At 44.6% G+C, this 16,402-nt stretch overlaps 1 protein-coding gene across 1 annotated transcript in view; it reads right to left on the bottom strand.

Annotated features, from left to right (window-relative positions):
• Positions 1 to 15,917, bottom strand: part of LAMP1 (lysosome associated membrane protein 1) — a 30,080-nt gene extending 14,163 nt beyond the window's left edge. The window contains exon 1 of the mRNA XM_089511312.1: positions 15,798 to 15,917. Coding sequence (XP_089367438.1) covers positions 15,798 to 15,837 — 40 coding nt within the window. The 5' untranslated portion in view covers positions 15,838 to 15,917. The remainder of the gene's footprint in view (positions 1 to 15,797) is intronic.
• Between the last annotated feature and the right edge of the window lie 485 nt (positions 15,918 to 16,402).

The raw sequence follows: 16,402 nt of genomic DNA, 5'->3' as shown, positions 1-16,402 counted from the left end.
AGAGATCAATGAAGGAGGCTTCTGGCAAAAAGCGAAGCTCTTTCCAGAGGAACTATGGGATAGGTTTTGGAGGGCAGCATCCTGTCTCCCAAGACAGCCAGGGAGAATCCCTTCAGAGAGCACAGAGATCAATGGGAGAGGCTTCTGGCAAAAAGCGAAGCTCTTTCCAGAGGAACTATGGGATAGGTTTTGGAGGGCAGCATCCTGTCTCCCAAGACAGCCAGGGAGAATCCCTTCAGAGAGCACAGAGATCAATGAAGGAGGCTGCTGGAAAAGCAGGGAGGGAGCACTCTTCCCAAAGATTCTCTTTCCAGGGTTGGAGGAGAAGGCAGATTCCATTTGAGAAATGGAGGGAGAAAGGCTCTATCCCCCCCCCCCCATTGATCAGAGCCCTTCCTTGCCTGGGCGAGATCAGATGCCTCCTCGCGAGGAGCTTTCCCTTCCCTGCCTGGGCGAGATCAGATGCCTCCTCGCGAGGAGGCTTCCCTTCCCTGCCTGGGCGAGATCAGATGCCTCCTCGCGAGGAGGCTTCCCTTCCCTGCCTGGGCGAGATCAGATGCCTCCTCGCGAGGAGCCTTCCCTTCCCTGCCTGGGTGAGATCAGATGCCTCCTCGCGAGGAGGCTTCCCTTCCCTGCCTGGGCGAGATCAGATGCCTCCTCGCGAGGAGGCTTCCCTTCCCTGCCTGGGCGAGATCAGATGCCTCCTCGCGAGGAGCCTTCCCTTCCCTGCCTGGGCGAGATCAGATGCCTCCTCGCGAGGAGCCTTCCCTTCCCTGCCTGGGTGAGATCAGATGCCTCCTCGCGAGGAGGCTTCCCTTCCCTGCCTGGGCGAGATCAGATGCCTCCTCGCGAGGAGGCTTCCCTTCCCTGCCTGGGCGAGATCAGATGCCTCCTCGCGAGGAGCCTTCCCTTCCCTGCCTGGGCGAGATCAGATGCCTCCTCGCGAGGAGCTTTCCCTTCCCTGCCTGGGTGAGATCAGATGCCTCCTCGCGAGGAGCTTTCCCTTCCCTGCCTGGGCGAGATCAGATGCCTCCTCGCGAGGAGGCTTCCCTTCCCTGCCTGGGCGAGATCAGATGCCTCCTCACGAGGAGCCTTCCCTTCCCTGCCTGGGCGAGATCAGATGCCTCCTCGCGAGGAGCTTTCCCTTCCCTGCCTGGGCGAGATCAGATGCCTCCTCGCGAGGAGGCTTCCCTTCCCTGCCTGGGCGAGATCAGATGCCTCCTCGCGAGGAGCCTTCCCTTCCCTGCCTGGGCGAGATCAGTGCCCAAGCGGGCAGGGAATGCCTCTTTGAGAGGAGCCTTCCCTTCCTGCCTCTCCTCCGTTAGAAATGGGCTCTCCCCACACAGAGGGGAGGTTGCAATCCACCGGGGGAAGCCTTGTACTCCTTTGGCAGATGCAGGCGCTTGAGCAGCCGGGACTTCAGGCGCTTAAAGCGCTGAAGAGATTAAGCGCCTGTAAACCATTAAAATAAAAAATAAAAATAATCCTTATCTCTTATTGAAAGACCACAGTGGACAAAGGGGTGAGGGAAGCAAAAATGGCGACAGCCAGACGGATGGGGACAGAAAGGGCAACTCCCCCAAGGACAGCCCCATCGCACTCCGCTCCTCCCATTCATCTAACGCAATTTCAAAGGCTGTCGTTCCTATTTAAATGCTCCGGTTCCTAAATCGAATCAATGGAAAAACGTAGGTCAGACCCTAGTGTTTTTTTAACACGCGTTAAATGAGGAAAACTCGAATCAAAATTTTATTCCGCTCTACAATTCGATTTGTAGTGGAGACGATTGCGGGTTGCTCTAGAACCGTTCTAGGTTTAAATCGGATCCTAATAGGAACGCCACTCCTTGGATTCGATTCAGAACGCGGGGTTTCACCTAGTGAGAACAACCCCTAAGTTTACTGAAATCAGCTTTATTAAAGTCTAGAATGCATGTCTGACTTCCCTTTGGCTTTTCCCTTCCGCTGTATAATAAACTCCAGAACAACGTCAATCCCATCTGAGGATCCTGCCACTTCCACCCCATTAACCAGGTCGTCACTGTTGGTTAGGATCAGGTTTAAAATCTTGTTGCCTCTTCTACTTTCTGGTCAATAAATTTGCCTGAAAGGCAAGTGAGGAATTTGCTGGACATTATATTCCTGACAGAGAGTGAATGCCAACACATATCAGGATAACTGAAATCTCCCATTACTACTAAATCTCTCCTTTCTGAACATGTGGTTATCTGTTTCCAGAAGGCATCATCCAACTCCTCAATCTGGCTTGGGAATCTGTAGTAGACCCCCACAATTATATCCCTGTTGTTTATCCCCATTAATTTTTACTCAGATACTCTCAACCTGGCTTCGAGGATTTAATTCATGGATCTCTTCACAGGGGTAAACATCCTTGACATATAATGCTACTCCTCCTCCCTTCGTGTTTCATTTCTTTGACACAGGCTGTCATGAGATCTTCCTGTCAGTGCTTCGAGACAACCTCCTTACCTCAGAAACATCCAAAAACTCCTTGTGAATGGCACCAGCCCAACATCTACCTTTAAAACACCTTCCCTAAATGTTTAAGGGTTAGGGTCCCCAGTGTCCTTCTATTATGAATTGTTAAATCTGTTTGGCAGCATGTTTTCAGTGCTTTTATTGCTATGAATTCATGCAGTCAGAAGCTTGTCTTGAAACAAACAAACTCAACTTTACAAGCATGCAGTAAGAATGTAGCTCATTTAATAGTTTCATAGATAGTATGTTACATTAGTGAAAATAAATCATCAACTGAAAGTACTTCTCTATTCAGTTTCTTTTCATTCTTAACTCTTCTAAACTAAACCGTTCCCTTCTGCTTCTAAACTATTCTCTTCTGTTTAGTAACTCTTAATCCTTTAATGGAATTCTGAATTCTGCCAAGGGACTCTGCACTGAAACCTCAGCTAAACCTTATCTCTCTTCCTCTCACTCTCCCTGAGTCTGACTGTCACTTCACCGACTGCATCACTCTGACTGATAGACTGACTCCTCCCCTGCATAGCCACTTCTCCCACAGTAGCCATTCCCCTACAGTCAGCCTTAACCAGGATTGGCGGTTGGGAATCAAGTCTGCCTAGTGGCTCACCACAAAGCCTATACTTCTCTATTACTATATTCCAATCATGAGACTCAGCCCACAAGGTTTCAGTGATTTCTATTGTATCATACAGTTGGCCCTCCATATCCACAGGAGGTTCTGTTTTGAACCCCCCTGCAGATAGCAAAAAGTGTGGGTCCTCAAACCCCATTATTGTCAATGGCGGCGTGTGCATGCAGCCACACCAACGTTGTTGTGCACACATTGTACATCCGTTGGCAAGAATAGTTTAAAAGCACTTAATTATACCAACGCAGTGAGTTCTGCAACATTTTCTTAAAGGCATGTTTTCTAATATTTATTCTATGAAGATCATGTTAGGTTGCTTTATCTGTTTCAGATAGGCACTATAACTAAGTTTTTTCCCCAGTGAGGATTCAGTGGTTTGAAACGATCAGCCCTAGACAAAGCAAAGCTAGAACGGTTCATCAGGAAGAATGTCCACCACAGGATATAACAAAACAGAAGTCATTCACACCTGTCTTACTGAGAGCCATAGGCCCAGGCTGACCATATTTCCTTGAGACAAAAGCAGGACATTGGGATGGCAAAAACAGGGCTGGGTTATGTAATTAATATTCTGTATTCATGAAAAATAAACTGATAACAAAAGTTTTATTACATGAACACAATGAGCTAACAAAGGTTTATTACATGAATGTATTGAGCTAACAATTATTCTTACACAGCAAATGTTGGTCTTTCAACAACTTATCATAAAATTTCTCACATTCCATGACACAAATCTGTATTGTTGTTGTTTCTTGACAACCACAATTTCAAACAAGAATCTTTAAACCATTTTCGCAATGTAATAGGGCATTTTTCTTGAAAACCGGACAAAATTGACATTTATAGTAAAACGACAGGATGGTCTGGAAATATGAACAAAAGCTACTATCCCATTTAAAACACTTCATACGTTCAGCCTACATAGGCCCAAACACAGTGTGCAGAGAACAAGGCAATTTAAGTCCTCTTAATCTGTAGAATCTATCCAAAACTGCTTGTCATATAGGGTCAAATGTTTAACTACTGCTAGCAGAAAGAAAAGCAGGAGACTAAGATGCTAGTCTGTGCACAACGCCCTGCATATAACACACAGCCCACTGTATTACTTTCAAGGTAATGTGTTTCTAGTACTGAAACTTAAATGGAAAAGCACCTAACAGATCCATTTCAAGTGTGGTTTCAGGCCTGGCTATAGGACAGCAACAGCTTTGGTCACCTTGGTCCAAACTATCTGAAAGAAGGAACCACATAGGAGGAGTGTATGCTGTGCATAGGGAGAGTATATCACTGTTGGTTTTGCTGGACCTCTCAGTGGGTCACAGTACCATCAATCACAGTATCCTTCTGGGTCGCCTCTCTAGGATGGCATTTGGGGGCACTGTTTTACAGTGTCTCCAGTCCTTCTTGGGGAGGGGGGGCAGATGCAGAAAGCAGTGCTAGGGGATGCCTGTTCCAAACCCTGGCAGTACTCTGTGTGTTTCCTCAGGGCTTGATTCTGTCCCCCATGATGTTTAATATCTACATGACACCGATGGGAGAGGTCATCCAGACTTTTAGGATTCAGTGTAATCAGTATGCAGATGACCCACTTCTACCTCACCTTTCCATCTTTAAGGAAGCTGTTTTGGTACTACACCAGTGTCTGCTTTCAGTAATGGACTGGATGAGGGTGAACAAACTGAATCTTAATCCAGACAAGACAGACGTGCTCCTGTGGTCAGTCAGAAGGCAGATCTAGTTACATTCCCCCCCGCCCCCTGAAATCAGGTTCACCACTTGAGTGTGCTCCTGGATTCGGACCTGAGACTGGATGTCCAGGTTACAGCTGTGGCCAGTCAAAACTAATGTGCCAGCTGTTCCTGCTCCTTGAAAAGTAATATCTCCCTATGGTGACACAAGCCCTGATTACATCCCTGTAAGGGGTGTCATATGGAGGATGGAGCAGCCTTGTTTTTTGCAGTTCCGGAGACTAGGATCCAGAGTAATGGATTCAAACTACAGCCGGCCCTTCTCTTACGCAGGGGATCTGTTCCGGACACACACACACACCCATGTAAAAGAAAAAACACATAAGCTTGAGCCACACTGGAAGGAATGGGGCTCATGCCCGCCATGTGCACCACAATAGTGCGCCCCATTACTTCTTCTGGGGCGTGCAAGGCTTATTTTCGGCGCAGCTTCCAGTATATGCTGGAAGCTGCAAATGACGCACCCATGTATGACACAGGCGCACTGTACAAGAAAAGAGATTCCACCTAAACATTTTGAAGAACTTCCTGACAGTAAGAGCTGCTTGGAGAGCATCTGGATAAAAATTAAAGGGGAGGGAAACAACAAGGATGTTATGGTGGGAGTCTACTACAGACCCCCAAGTCAGACTGAGGAATTGGATGATGCCTTTGTAGAACAGATGACCACATACTCAGAAAGGAAAGATGTAGTAGTGATGGGTGACTTCAACTACCCTGATATTTGTTGGAAGTCAAACTCAGCCAAATCCTCAAGGTCTAGTAAATTCCTCATTTGCCTCAAAGACAATTTCATTGTCCAAAAGGTGCAAGAGGCAACAAGGGGGTCAGCTATTTTAGATCTGATCCTAGCCAACAAGGATGATTTGGTTAATGGGGTGCAAGTGGTGGGATCCGTAGGTGGAAGTGACCATGTTCTCCTGGAGTTTGTTATACAGTGGAAAGGAGAAGCCAGGCATAGTCAGACACGCATTCTAGACTTCAGGAGAGCGGATTTCAGTAAACTTAGAGAAATACTGGAGGTGATCCCATGGTCAGGAATACTAAAAGAGAAGGGAATTCAAGATGGATGGGAGTTTCTCAAAAGGGAGATACTGAAGACACAAATTAAAACAGTTCCAGTGAGAAAAAAAAACGGGAGGTGTCTCAAGAAACCAGGATGGATGACAAAGGAACTTTCAGCTCAGCTAAATTTTAAACGAAACATGTATAAGAAATGGAAAAATGGGGAAATCACCAAAGATGAATTCAAACAAATAGCTAGCAAGTGTAGAGATAAGGTCAGAAAAGCTAAAGCACAGAATGAACTCAGGCCTGCTAGAGAGGTTAAGAACAACAAAAAGGGCTTTTTTGGATATGTCCGCAGCAAAAGGAAGAAGAAGGAAACGGTAGGACCACTGCGTGGAGAAGATGGCAAAATGCTAACAGAATACAGAGAAAAGGCAGAATTACTCAACACTTTCTTTGCCTCAGTCTTCTCAGAAAAGGCAAAGGGTGCTCAACTTGAGGATAAAGGAGCAGAGGACAGAATAGGGGAATTTCAGCACAAAATAAGTAAAGAGATAGTAGAGGACTACCTTGTTAATCTAAATGAATTTAAGTCTCCAGGACCAGATGAACTACATCCAAGGGTACTAAAAGAACTGGCAAATGTAATATCGGAGCCATTGGCAATCATCTTTGAAAACTCCTGGAGAACATGAGAAGTGGCAGCAGACTGGAGGAGGGCAAACGTTGTCCCCATCTTCAAAAAGGGGAAGAAAGAGGATCCAAACAATTATCGGCCAGTTAGTCTGACATCTATACCAGGAAAGATTCTAGAACAGATAATTAAACAGAGAGTCTGTGAACATCTAGAAGGCAATGCCATAATCACAAAAAGTCAACATGGGTTTCAGAGAAACAAGTCATGCCAGACAAATCTGATCTCTTTCTTTGATAAAATTACTAGCTTGGTAGATGAAGGGAATGCTGTGGATATAGTATATCTTGATTTCAGTAAGGCCTTTGACAGGGTTCCCCATGACATTCTTGCAAACAAGCTTGTAAAATGTGAGCTAGACAAGGCAACTGTTAAGTGGATTTGTAACTGGTTGACCGGACGAACCCAAAGGATGCTCAACAATGGCACCTTTTCATCCTGGAGAGAAGTGACCAGTGGGGTCCCACAGGGCTCTGTCCTGGGCCCAGTACTGTTCAACATCTTTATCAATGACTTGGAGGAAAAAATTGGGGGAATACTTATCAAATTTGCAGATGACACCAAATTAGGAGGAATAGCTAATACTCCAGAGGACAGGATCAAAATTCAAAATGACCTGAACAGACTAGAAAGCTGGGCCACAACTAACAAAATGAACTTCAACAGGGAGAAATGTAAGGTACTGCACTTAGGGCGAAAAAATGAAATGCACAGATATAGGATGGGGGACAACTAGCTGAATGAAACAACATGTGAAAGGGATCTAGGAGTCCAAGTAGACCACAAGTTGAACATGAGTCAACTGTGCGATGCAGCAGCTAACAGGGCCAATGCGATTTTAGGCTGCATCAATAGAAGTATAGTGTCTAGATCAAGGGAAGTAATAGTGCCACTGTATTCTGCTCTGGTCAGGCCCCACCTGGAATATTGTGTCCAGTTCTGGGCGCCACAATTCAAAAAGGACATTGAGAAACTGGAGCGTGTCCAAAGGAGGGCGACTAAAATGGTGAAAGGTCTGGAAACCATGCCCTACAAGGAACAACTTAGGGAGCTGGGGATGTTTAACCTGGAGAAAAGAAGGTTAAGGGGTGATATGATAGCTCTGTTTAAATATTTGAAGGGATGTCATATTGAGGAGGGAGCCAGCTTGTTTTCTGCTGCTCCAGAGACTAGGACCCGGAGCAACGGATGCAAGCTGCAGGAAAAGAGATTCCACCTCAACATTAGGAGGAACTTCCTGACAGTAAGGGCTGTTCGACAGTGGAACACACTCCCTCGGAGTGTAGTGGAGTCTCCCTCCTTGGAGGTCTTCAAACGGAGGGTGGATGGCCATCTGTCGGGGATGCTTTGATTTGGATTTCCTGCATGGCAGGGGGTTGGACTGGATGGCCCTTGTGGTCTCTTCCAACTCTATGATTCTATGACAGTGGAACACACTCCCTTAGAGTGGTGGAGTCTCCTTTGGAGGTTTTCAGAGAGGCTGGATGGCCATCTTTTGGGGATGCTTGATTGTGCATTCCTGCATGGCAGAATGGGCTTGGACTGGAGGGCCCTTGCAGTCCCTTCTATGATTCTGATATTCTAATGCACTCTATGTGAGGCTGCTCTTGTAAACTTTGGAAAGTTAACCGTATTCAAAATGCTGCAGCCAGGCTGTTGACTGGGGCTGGCTACAGAGATTATATAACCCCCTTGCTGAAACAGCTGCACCAGTCTACTTCTGGGCAGAATTGAAGGTACTGGTTTTGAGCTTTAAAGCACTAAATGGTTTGGGTCCAAACTATCTGAGGGTTTGTATCTCCCTATTCAAGCCAACTCAAGTGTTAAGATCAGCAGGGAAGGCTTTCTCTCACTCCCACCACCTTCTCAGGGGCAGTTGCTAAGGAATCAGGAGAGAGCCTTCTCTGTGGCTGCTCCCAGACAGTGGAACTCCCTTGTGTGGGAGATCAGGTTGGCCCCCTCCCTGCTCTCTTTAAGCTGGCATGAATGTCTTCAATTTTTATTTAGGCAGATTTTTAATGTCTGCCTAAACAGTGTGATGTGCTCTTTTAACTTTTACTGTTTAAATGGTTTTAACTGTGTTGTGTTTTTAACTTATGTTTTAATATGAGCATTTTTTTAATTTTTGTAATTTATGTTTTAGTTTTATCCTTTTCAAATTATTGTAAGCTGCCTTGAATCCCATTTTGGGAGAAAGGTGGGATATAAATCCAATAAAATAAATAAATAAATAAAATTGCACTTTCCAGCTAGGTCAAGAGAATGTCATAAATTCAGTCATAAGCCTCAGAACTGAAAAGTTCATGACTAAGAGCTCCAGTTAAGACAATGTAAATACAACTTCCTGCCAAATAGCTACTCCAGCCCAAATTTCATGCTGGCTCAGCTCTTTGACCAGAGGCAGCTCTTCCTGAATATGATGGTTCTACTCTACAGACAAACAAATCACAAACTTCGATGTAAAATCATCTATAAGTTTCATGTGAAGTGAGCAAGTAGAATGGTACTAAATTCGGCATTTACACTCTAACATCATCTTTCTTTGTGACCATTCAGCAATTCCAGGCAAAGAAACGTAGTCAGAAACTTTTCAATGCTTTTTATTTGACTAGCAACATTCTTCATGAGGTGTGTTGCAAATTAGTGTCTACAGGCCAAAGATTAATGACACTGACTGGTCGCAATCTCTGTGTAATATACATGCAAAAACCTTGAGAGCCAATAGTGCTACTAGCAAGATCCTGACCTATATGTTAACAAGTGTTTGGGAGAGTTGCAAAAAGTTCAGATTTAAGGCAGTTTCCTCCAAATATAATTTTCAAGAACTTAATTAAGAGCCCTCATCAGTTTACTGGGGAAGAAATGGTCCTGCATTAGGCAAACTTTGCTTCAATAAGGAAGCCAGTCTACCACAGGGGCAGGAACAGAACTGAAGTAACTATCACCCTTTTGCTTTCCTTGCTTATCTTTGTTTGTTCCCAAATGCCTAGAGTTCAGCAGATTTGAACAGCCTTGCAGTTTGCTGCAACAAACTGAACATGTGGGTAAGGATTTCTTAACAACCAAATCTAGTCAACCTGCACTGCAGCAAACAGTCATAAATAAAACCTCTTGCATTTGTGTTAATATGTAAGATTGGTAGTTTTCTACCGTGTCATATTCTGCACTGTAAGACTAATGAGGATGCCACTTACCTACAAGACTCAACAACCCTAAATCATCAAATTAAACACCAACCTTAATGCTCCAAAGCAGACAGCCTAGTATCTGGCCACTACATATTGTAGCTCAGAATAAGGCACTACAGCAAGATAAAGATTACAAATTACTTTTTAACGATTAATATTTTGTTGCATGGTCACAGAACATTGGTTACATCCTACCTGAAGTCTATGGTTGTATAAATCTCATGCAATGGCCTACTTTGTCTAACCAGTTACATACTAGTATTTGAGAAGAGACTTGGAAGTTGCAAGCCAGTTATTCCATTGTGATCAAAATATCCAGATAATTTGACTTTCTAGCTTGTGGAAATTTAATAAAGAACACTGAAATATCATGGTAATGCAAACTTTGATTTCTGTCTTCAAGTCATGTCTGACTTATGCCAACCCTAAGGTGACCCTATCAGTTTTCTTAACAGAATTTGTTCAGAGGGGGTTTGCCCTTGCCTTCTCTTGAGGCTGAGAGGATGTGACTTGCCCAAGGTCACCATGCGGGTTTCTATAGTTGAGTAGGAATTTGAATTCCGGTCTCTCACATGTCCTAGCCCAACACTTATGTCTTCCATCTGAAATGATAACCTGGAACTTTTTCCAGCTAAAAATGGTCAGGTACTAAACTGGCATTAGCAAAATATTTTAGCGGTGCAGAGACAAATGAGACTTCCAGAGAATACCTGATTTGATAAAGGTTAGAATGACTATTGTGTTGCTTCTGTTTGCTAAGCAGATGGTATTATTATTCTTAAATGATAAAAATCCCACCTGCTCACCTACCTGGGCAACATCTGGCATTTTGAGACAGCTGAAATAGTATTATGGTTAAAATAAAGTTGTTGGTTTTTTGAGGCAGAAATGATATCTTACTCAGAATAGCCAATCTCAACTGAATGCTTTAAAATGTTCAGATTTTAACATCTATGTACTTAGTGAGTGTTTAAGTACACATAATTAGTACAGCTAACAAACAGAAGAACTAATCTTTGGCCATTGTAAAGAAGGGAAACTTGTTGCCTCATTGGTCACAAGTATGTTCTTGTATTTTGCTAATCTCTGTGTTTCAATGCCAGTAAAACAATGTTGTAATCCAAATCCCTCCTGAAGAAACATCAGTCATGCTTTCAAGTGCTAACATACTCCTACTTTGTGTGAGAAACAAATACTGCAGCCTAAAAAAGCAATGCTGACTTTAATTACACTGTAAGATCTCTTTTGCCTTGGAAAAAGTAATCACTTTTGGAAGAAAATTTAAAATACATATATTTAGTCAAGTGCTGCTTTAAATCAGAAAGAAATAGATTATAGCTATTACAGACTAGCATGTATAGCTATATAGACAGCTGTTGTAGACTTTGTTGTTGTGTACCTTCGTTCCCGACTTATGGTGACTCTACAACAAACCTATCATGGTGTTTTCTTGGCAAGATTTGTTCTAAGGAGGTTTGCCATTGCCTTCTTCTGAGGCTGAGAGTTACCTAGGGTCACCTAGCAGGTTTCATGGCCAAGCTGGGAATTGAATCCTGTTCTCCAGAAACGTGGTCCACCACTATGCCACACTGTCTCTCTAGACTAGCAATCACATACAAATCCATACCATGCCAGAATGAGGCAAAGCTGACTTGAGTTCAAAACTGCTGGCCCATTTTTTTTTAGAACTCTATATCCTGGCATACATAATTGAAGCGTCTCTTATTTTTAATTTATACATTTTCACAAACAATGATAGGGAATCAGCATGTCTTTCAACCTAAACTAATATATATTTTACTGGAAAATAAGCCTTAAGGGATGCAGTGGTTACAACACCAGTTCTGATAATCAAAAGATTGGAAGTTTGAGGCCCAAGTGCTGCATGATGGGGTGAGCTACTGTCACTAGTCCTAGCTTCTACTAACCTAGTAGTTCAAAAGTATGCAAATGCAAGTAGATAGACAGGTACCACTTCTCAGTGGGAAGGTAACAGCATTCAGTGCAGTCATGCTGGCCACATGACCACCAGGAGCAGTCCTTGGACAACGCTGGCTCTTCGGCTTAGAAACAGATGAGCACCACCCCCTACAATCAGTTACAACTAGACATTCATGTCAAGGGACTACTTTTACCTTTAAGCCTTAAGAATAGGACTTACTCAATTTAGTTTAAGATTACACTTTCTTAGCATCAGTGTTATCCAACCAGTGCCAAAGATACTGAAATTAATTATTTTCCCCTGGGAATATGGAAGACACATTCAGAATAGAAGAATTTCACCTCTAATTGTATCACTACTGGTATGTTATATTCAAGGCTCATTCATCTGTTCTTCCAAGCCACCACTTCCATTTTTCACAAAATGTATGACAGGAAGATAGGGAATGCCTACAGAATTTTGTTTCTGCAATCAAGTGGGAATGATTCTGAACGAAACAAGCTAACTCAAAGATATAGGGAGATGTGTGCTACACATTTGGGGAGAGAGAGAGAATACAATATCGGGAAACTACAGAAAAAGCAGAGGCAGTAGTCTTGTTTTTAAAGAGTAGTTGTGCAGTCACCTGCAATTTTTTTGGGCATTTAACAGCTAGATAAACATTCCCATACTGAAATGACACAACAAGATGAAAGGCACTAGATCCCACTGATCTTGGAAAGTTAAGCAGGGTCAATCCTGGTTAGTATGTGGTTGGGTGACCACCAATGAATACCAGGTGCTGAAGGCTATATTTCACAGGAAGGAACTTGCAAAACCACATTGATTATTCCTTGCCTAAGAAAACTCTATGAAATTCATAGTCAACAGGTGACTTGAAGGAGTGCACACACACATACACACCAGATGGATAATGGCATATGGAAGATAAATTGTTGCTCACCAGAGAGTAAATCATACATATTATCCAAACAAGTGCTTGTGATCTTTCTTGATAATCCACACAACATTCATAGTTACAAGGGAAGAACTAATGGGGGGGGGGGGGAACCAAATCCCCTGTCCCACAGCTTATTGCAGAAATTCATGTAAAGAATACTTATCATGAAATGATACCCCAATTCCCTGCAACAGTTAAGACGAAAATAGGCATTTTTGTAATGTTAAACATTGCTATGAGAAAAGGACATGGTGTTCCATTACTAGCAGTGGTACAGGTGCTTCTTGCTTTAAATTTTTAGCATTTGTTATTACCATAACTGTATGGCTTGAACAAACAACATTGTAAACTAAACCAAATTGTTAACATGCAAGTTTTCAAGCATAGGAAAGCAGGTATGTTCTCTTGCTCACACTTTTTGAACAGCTAGGTAGCAAGTCTCTGTCTGGTGAACACTCGCAAGCGTTGTTTTCTAGGCTCCTAGCTGAAACTGAATACCGGGAGCAGTATTCAAAAAGCCTGTTACCTTGGAAGGAGGACAATTACACAGAAACAATCTTAAGATACTGGCAAGCAGTGCCAAGAGTTAGGCCTCAAGGTTTAAGGTTACAAATCCACCCACACCCTGGGTGTGCATTTCAGGCAAAGACTGGAATGGAACTACAGCAACAACTAGTATGCTACAGTGGCTTCGAACAACAAAAAGAGAAAGCAGTTAGTCATTTCCTTCTGCCTTCAGAGAAAACATTTACTGGAAGGTTTGGAGAAAAATGTATCAGAGGGTTCAGGGACTGTGATGGCGGAGAAACTATTATTTCAACTACCATTCAGCACTGCATTATTTCTACAGTATAGAGGCACTCTTTGTTACTGCATCCGAAGAAGCCGACTGAAAGTTCATGCTAAAATATGAAACAGTTTAGTCTTAAAGGTGATGTTAGATCTCCCCTTGCCTTCCATGCTGCAACAAACTTAACTAAGGTTCAATACACACTGCAGAAATAATAGTTTGAGACTGCTTTAACTGCCCAGGCTCAGTGCTAGTGAATTCTGGGAGCTGTAGTTCTGGGAGACCTTTAGCCTTCTCTATCAGAGAGCTCTGGTGCCATAATAAAACTATAATTCCCAAGATCCCCTAATAGCACCGAGCCAGGGCAGTTAAAGCGTTCTCAAAATGGATTATTTCTGCAAGTATGTTTTGGGCCAAAGTGTTCTCCTTTGAAAGGCACAGTGAAGTGCCATAAAGAGAGCTTCGAGAAAGCTCACTGGTTAAATAAGGGAGCCAAGGGAGGTGTAGTGGTTTGAGCGCTGAGACTTGGATTTTGGAGACCTGTTTTTGACTCAAAAAGAGACATCGTAGCCTAGTGGTTCAAGCCTTGGACTATGACTTTGGAGACCAGGGTTCGAATCCTGGCTGGGCCATGTAAACCCACTGGGTGACCTTGGGCAAGTCACACTCTCTCAGCCCCAGAGGTAATGGTAAACCTCCCTCTGAAGAAACCCAGAATCAGAGTTGGAAGGGACACCTATGGGGGCCCATTCGGTCCAACCTCATTCTGCCATGCAGGAACTCACAATCAAAGCACCCCTGTCAGATGACCATCCAGCCTCTGTTTCAAAGCCTCCAAAGGAGGGGACTCCACCACAATTTGAGGGAGTGTAATCCACTGTCAAAGAGCTCCGTAACCTGCCAAGACAAACCCTCATGATGGGATTGCCCCAAATCAGAAAGGACTTGAAGGCACACAAGTAGTAGTAGTAGCAGTAGTTAATGTCATTCCAGCATGTACTTTCTGATGCTAATGGGTGGACAGGGAGCAGAAAGTCCTGTTCCAAGGAGCCACATGAAAGAAGCCGCCTCTCTCTCTCTACTCCCACCTGGAACTGGGGGCCTTGCCCTCAGCGCTCCATCCTCAGTGGGAACTGGGCCAGATAATGGCGGAAGGAAGGGGACCCAAGGCCTTAGGAAAGCCTGGAGGAGGGAGGCCTCTCTGCTCTGCTGGGCTCAGCCTGGCATAGTAGTTTCAACCTTGGGAGTGAGGTCCAAAACACGCTGCAGAAATAATAACCCAGTCTGAGACCGCTTTAACTGCCCTGGCTCAATGCTAGAGAATTCTTGGAACTGTAGTATTTGTGAGACATTGAGCCTTCTCTCTGGAGCCACAACAAACTACATTTCCCAGAATTCCGTAACAGCACTGAGCCAGAGCAGTTAAAGCGGTCTCAAACTGGATTATTTCTATGGTGTGTTTTGGAACTAAGACTCCGGAGAAACGGGTTCAAATCCTGCCTCAAGCAAAGTGCTGTTGTCGTTGTTGTTGAGCCTTGGGACGACGATGACAACTGTGGAGGCCATTAAAAACCACCTTGTGTCCGAGTCACACTCTCACAGCCTCCAAAGGGAAGCCCCCGCCCTGCCCTGCCCTGCCCCTTTCTGAACAAATATTGCCATGATAAAAGTCAGAGGCACACAAGGGCAACAACAAGGGAGCCCAGGAGTGAGCCAATGGCTCTAAGAGGCCTGGGTTCAAATCCTCGTTATAGAGCCTTAGAAACCCAACTGGTGCTGCATTCACACTAGAGAAATAACTCGGTTAAGCTCTTTGCCTGGCTCATGACTATGGAATCCTGGGAGTTGGGAGTCTGTTGTGGCTAAATGCTAGGGAATTCTGGGAGCTGTAGTTCTGTGAGACCTTTAGCCTCCTCTGTCTGAGAGAGTCACAATAAGCTACAATTCCCAGGATTCCCTAACAGCACTGAGCCAGGCAGTTAAAGGGTTATTATTTCTGCAAGTGTGTTTTGGACCTTGGAAATGTCTCATCCACAAAACAAACTCCAACTCCCAGAATTCCACAGCCTTCAGCCAGAATAAGAGTTAAAGCGCTGCCAAACCGGGTTATTATCTCTACAGTGTGGACGCAGCCCGGGGGGGGGGAGGGAGTCACATTCTCTCAGCCTCTGGAGAGAAACCTGCAAAGACAAAAAAAGCCCATGAGAGGGAAAGGATTTAGAGGCACACAACAACAACAATAGAGAGAGGCCTGGGAGGGCTCTGAGAGAGGGGAGGGGGTGGAGGGAGGGAGGGAGAAAGCAATGGCGCCCAGGTGAGCGAGGAGGCCTAGGGCCTTCTTCTCCTCCTACTCACCCAGCAGGACAGCCGCCAGGAGCAGCCCCCGAGCCGCCATGACAGGAGCGAGTGCAGAAGAAGAACAACAGCCACCAGCAGCTCCTTCTTCTTCGTGCAGCAACGGCACGCGACGGGGAACTGGGGGAAAAAAAAACAACGCAAGCCAATCAGGGGCCCTCACGTGACCGGGTGACGTCACCGCCCTCTCTCGCTCACTTTCGCTACCTCACTTTCGTCACCTGACCTAAGCCACGCCCCATCTCTCTCTTGCTCTCTTTCCCTGCCCCTCCCCCCTCGACCTCTCTTTTCAATAAAGAGTGAGCGGGGCTAGAGGAAGTATCGCGAGAATACTTTCGATCGTGACTTCCTCAGCTCTGGCTACAGTTGGGCTTCTCTTCTTCCCCCTCCCCCACCCTCGCAGTTCAAAATGAGCTTCAACTCACCTCAGGTTCCATAGCATTTGAGCCAAGGGCGTCCAAGTGGCGTCAGTCTGGGTTATTATTTCTGCAGGGACCATCCAGAAATAATCCAAAATGACGCCACTTTAACAGCCCTGGCTGGCTAAATGTCTCACAAAACTACATCTCCCAGAATTTCAAATAGCATTGAACCATGGAAGTTGA

The sequence above is a fragment of the Sceloporus occidentalis genome, unplaced genomic scaffold, assembly GCF_023333645.1.
Source record: "Sceloporus occidentalis isolate IW3139 unplaced genomic scaffold, rSceOcc1.0.p SCAF_2, whole genome shotgun sequence".
NCBI lineage: Eukaryota > Metazoa > Chordata > Lepidosauria > Squamata > Phrynosomatidae > Sceloporus > Sceloporus occidentalis.
This window is presented reverse-complemented; position numbering and strand designations above follow the sequence as displayed.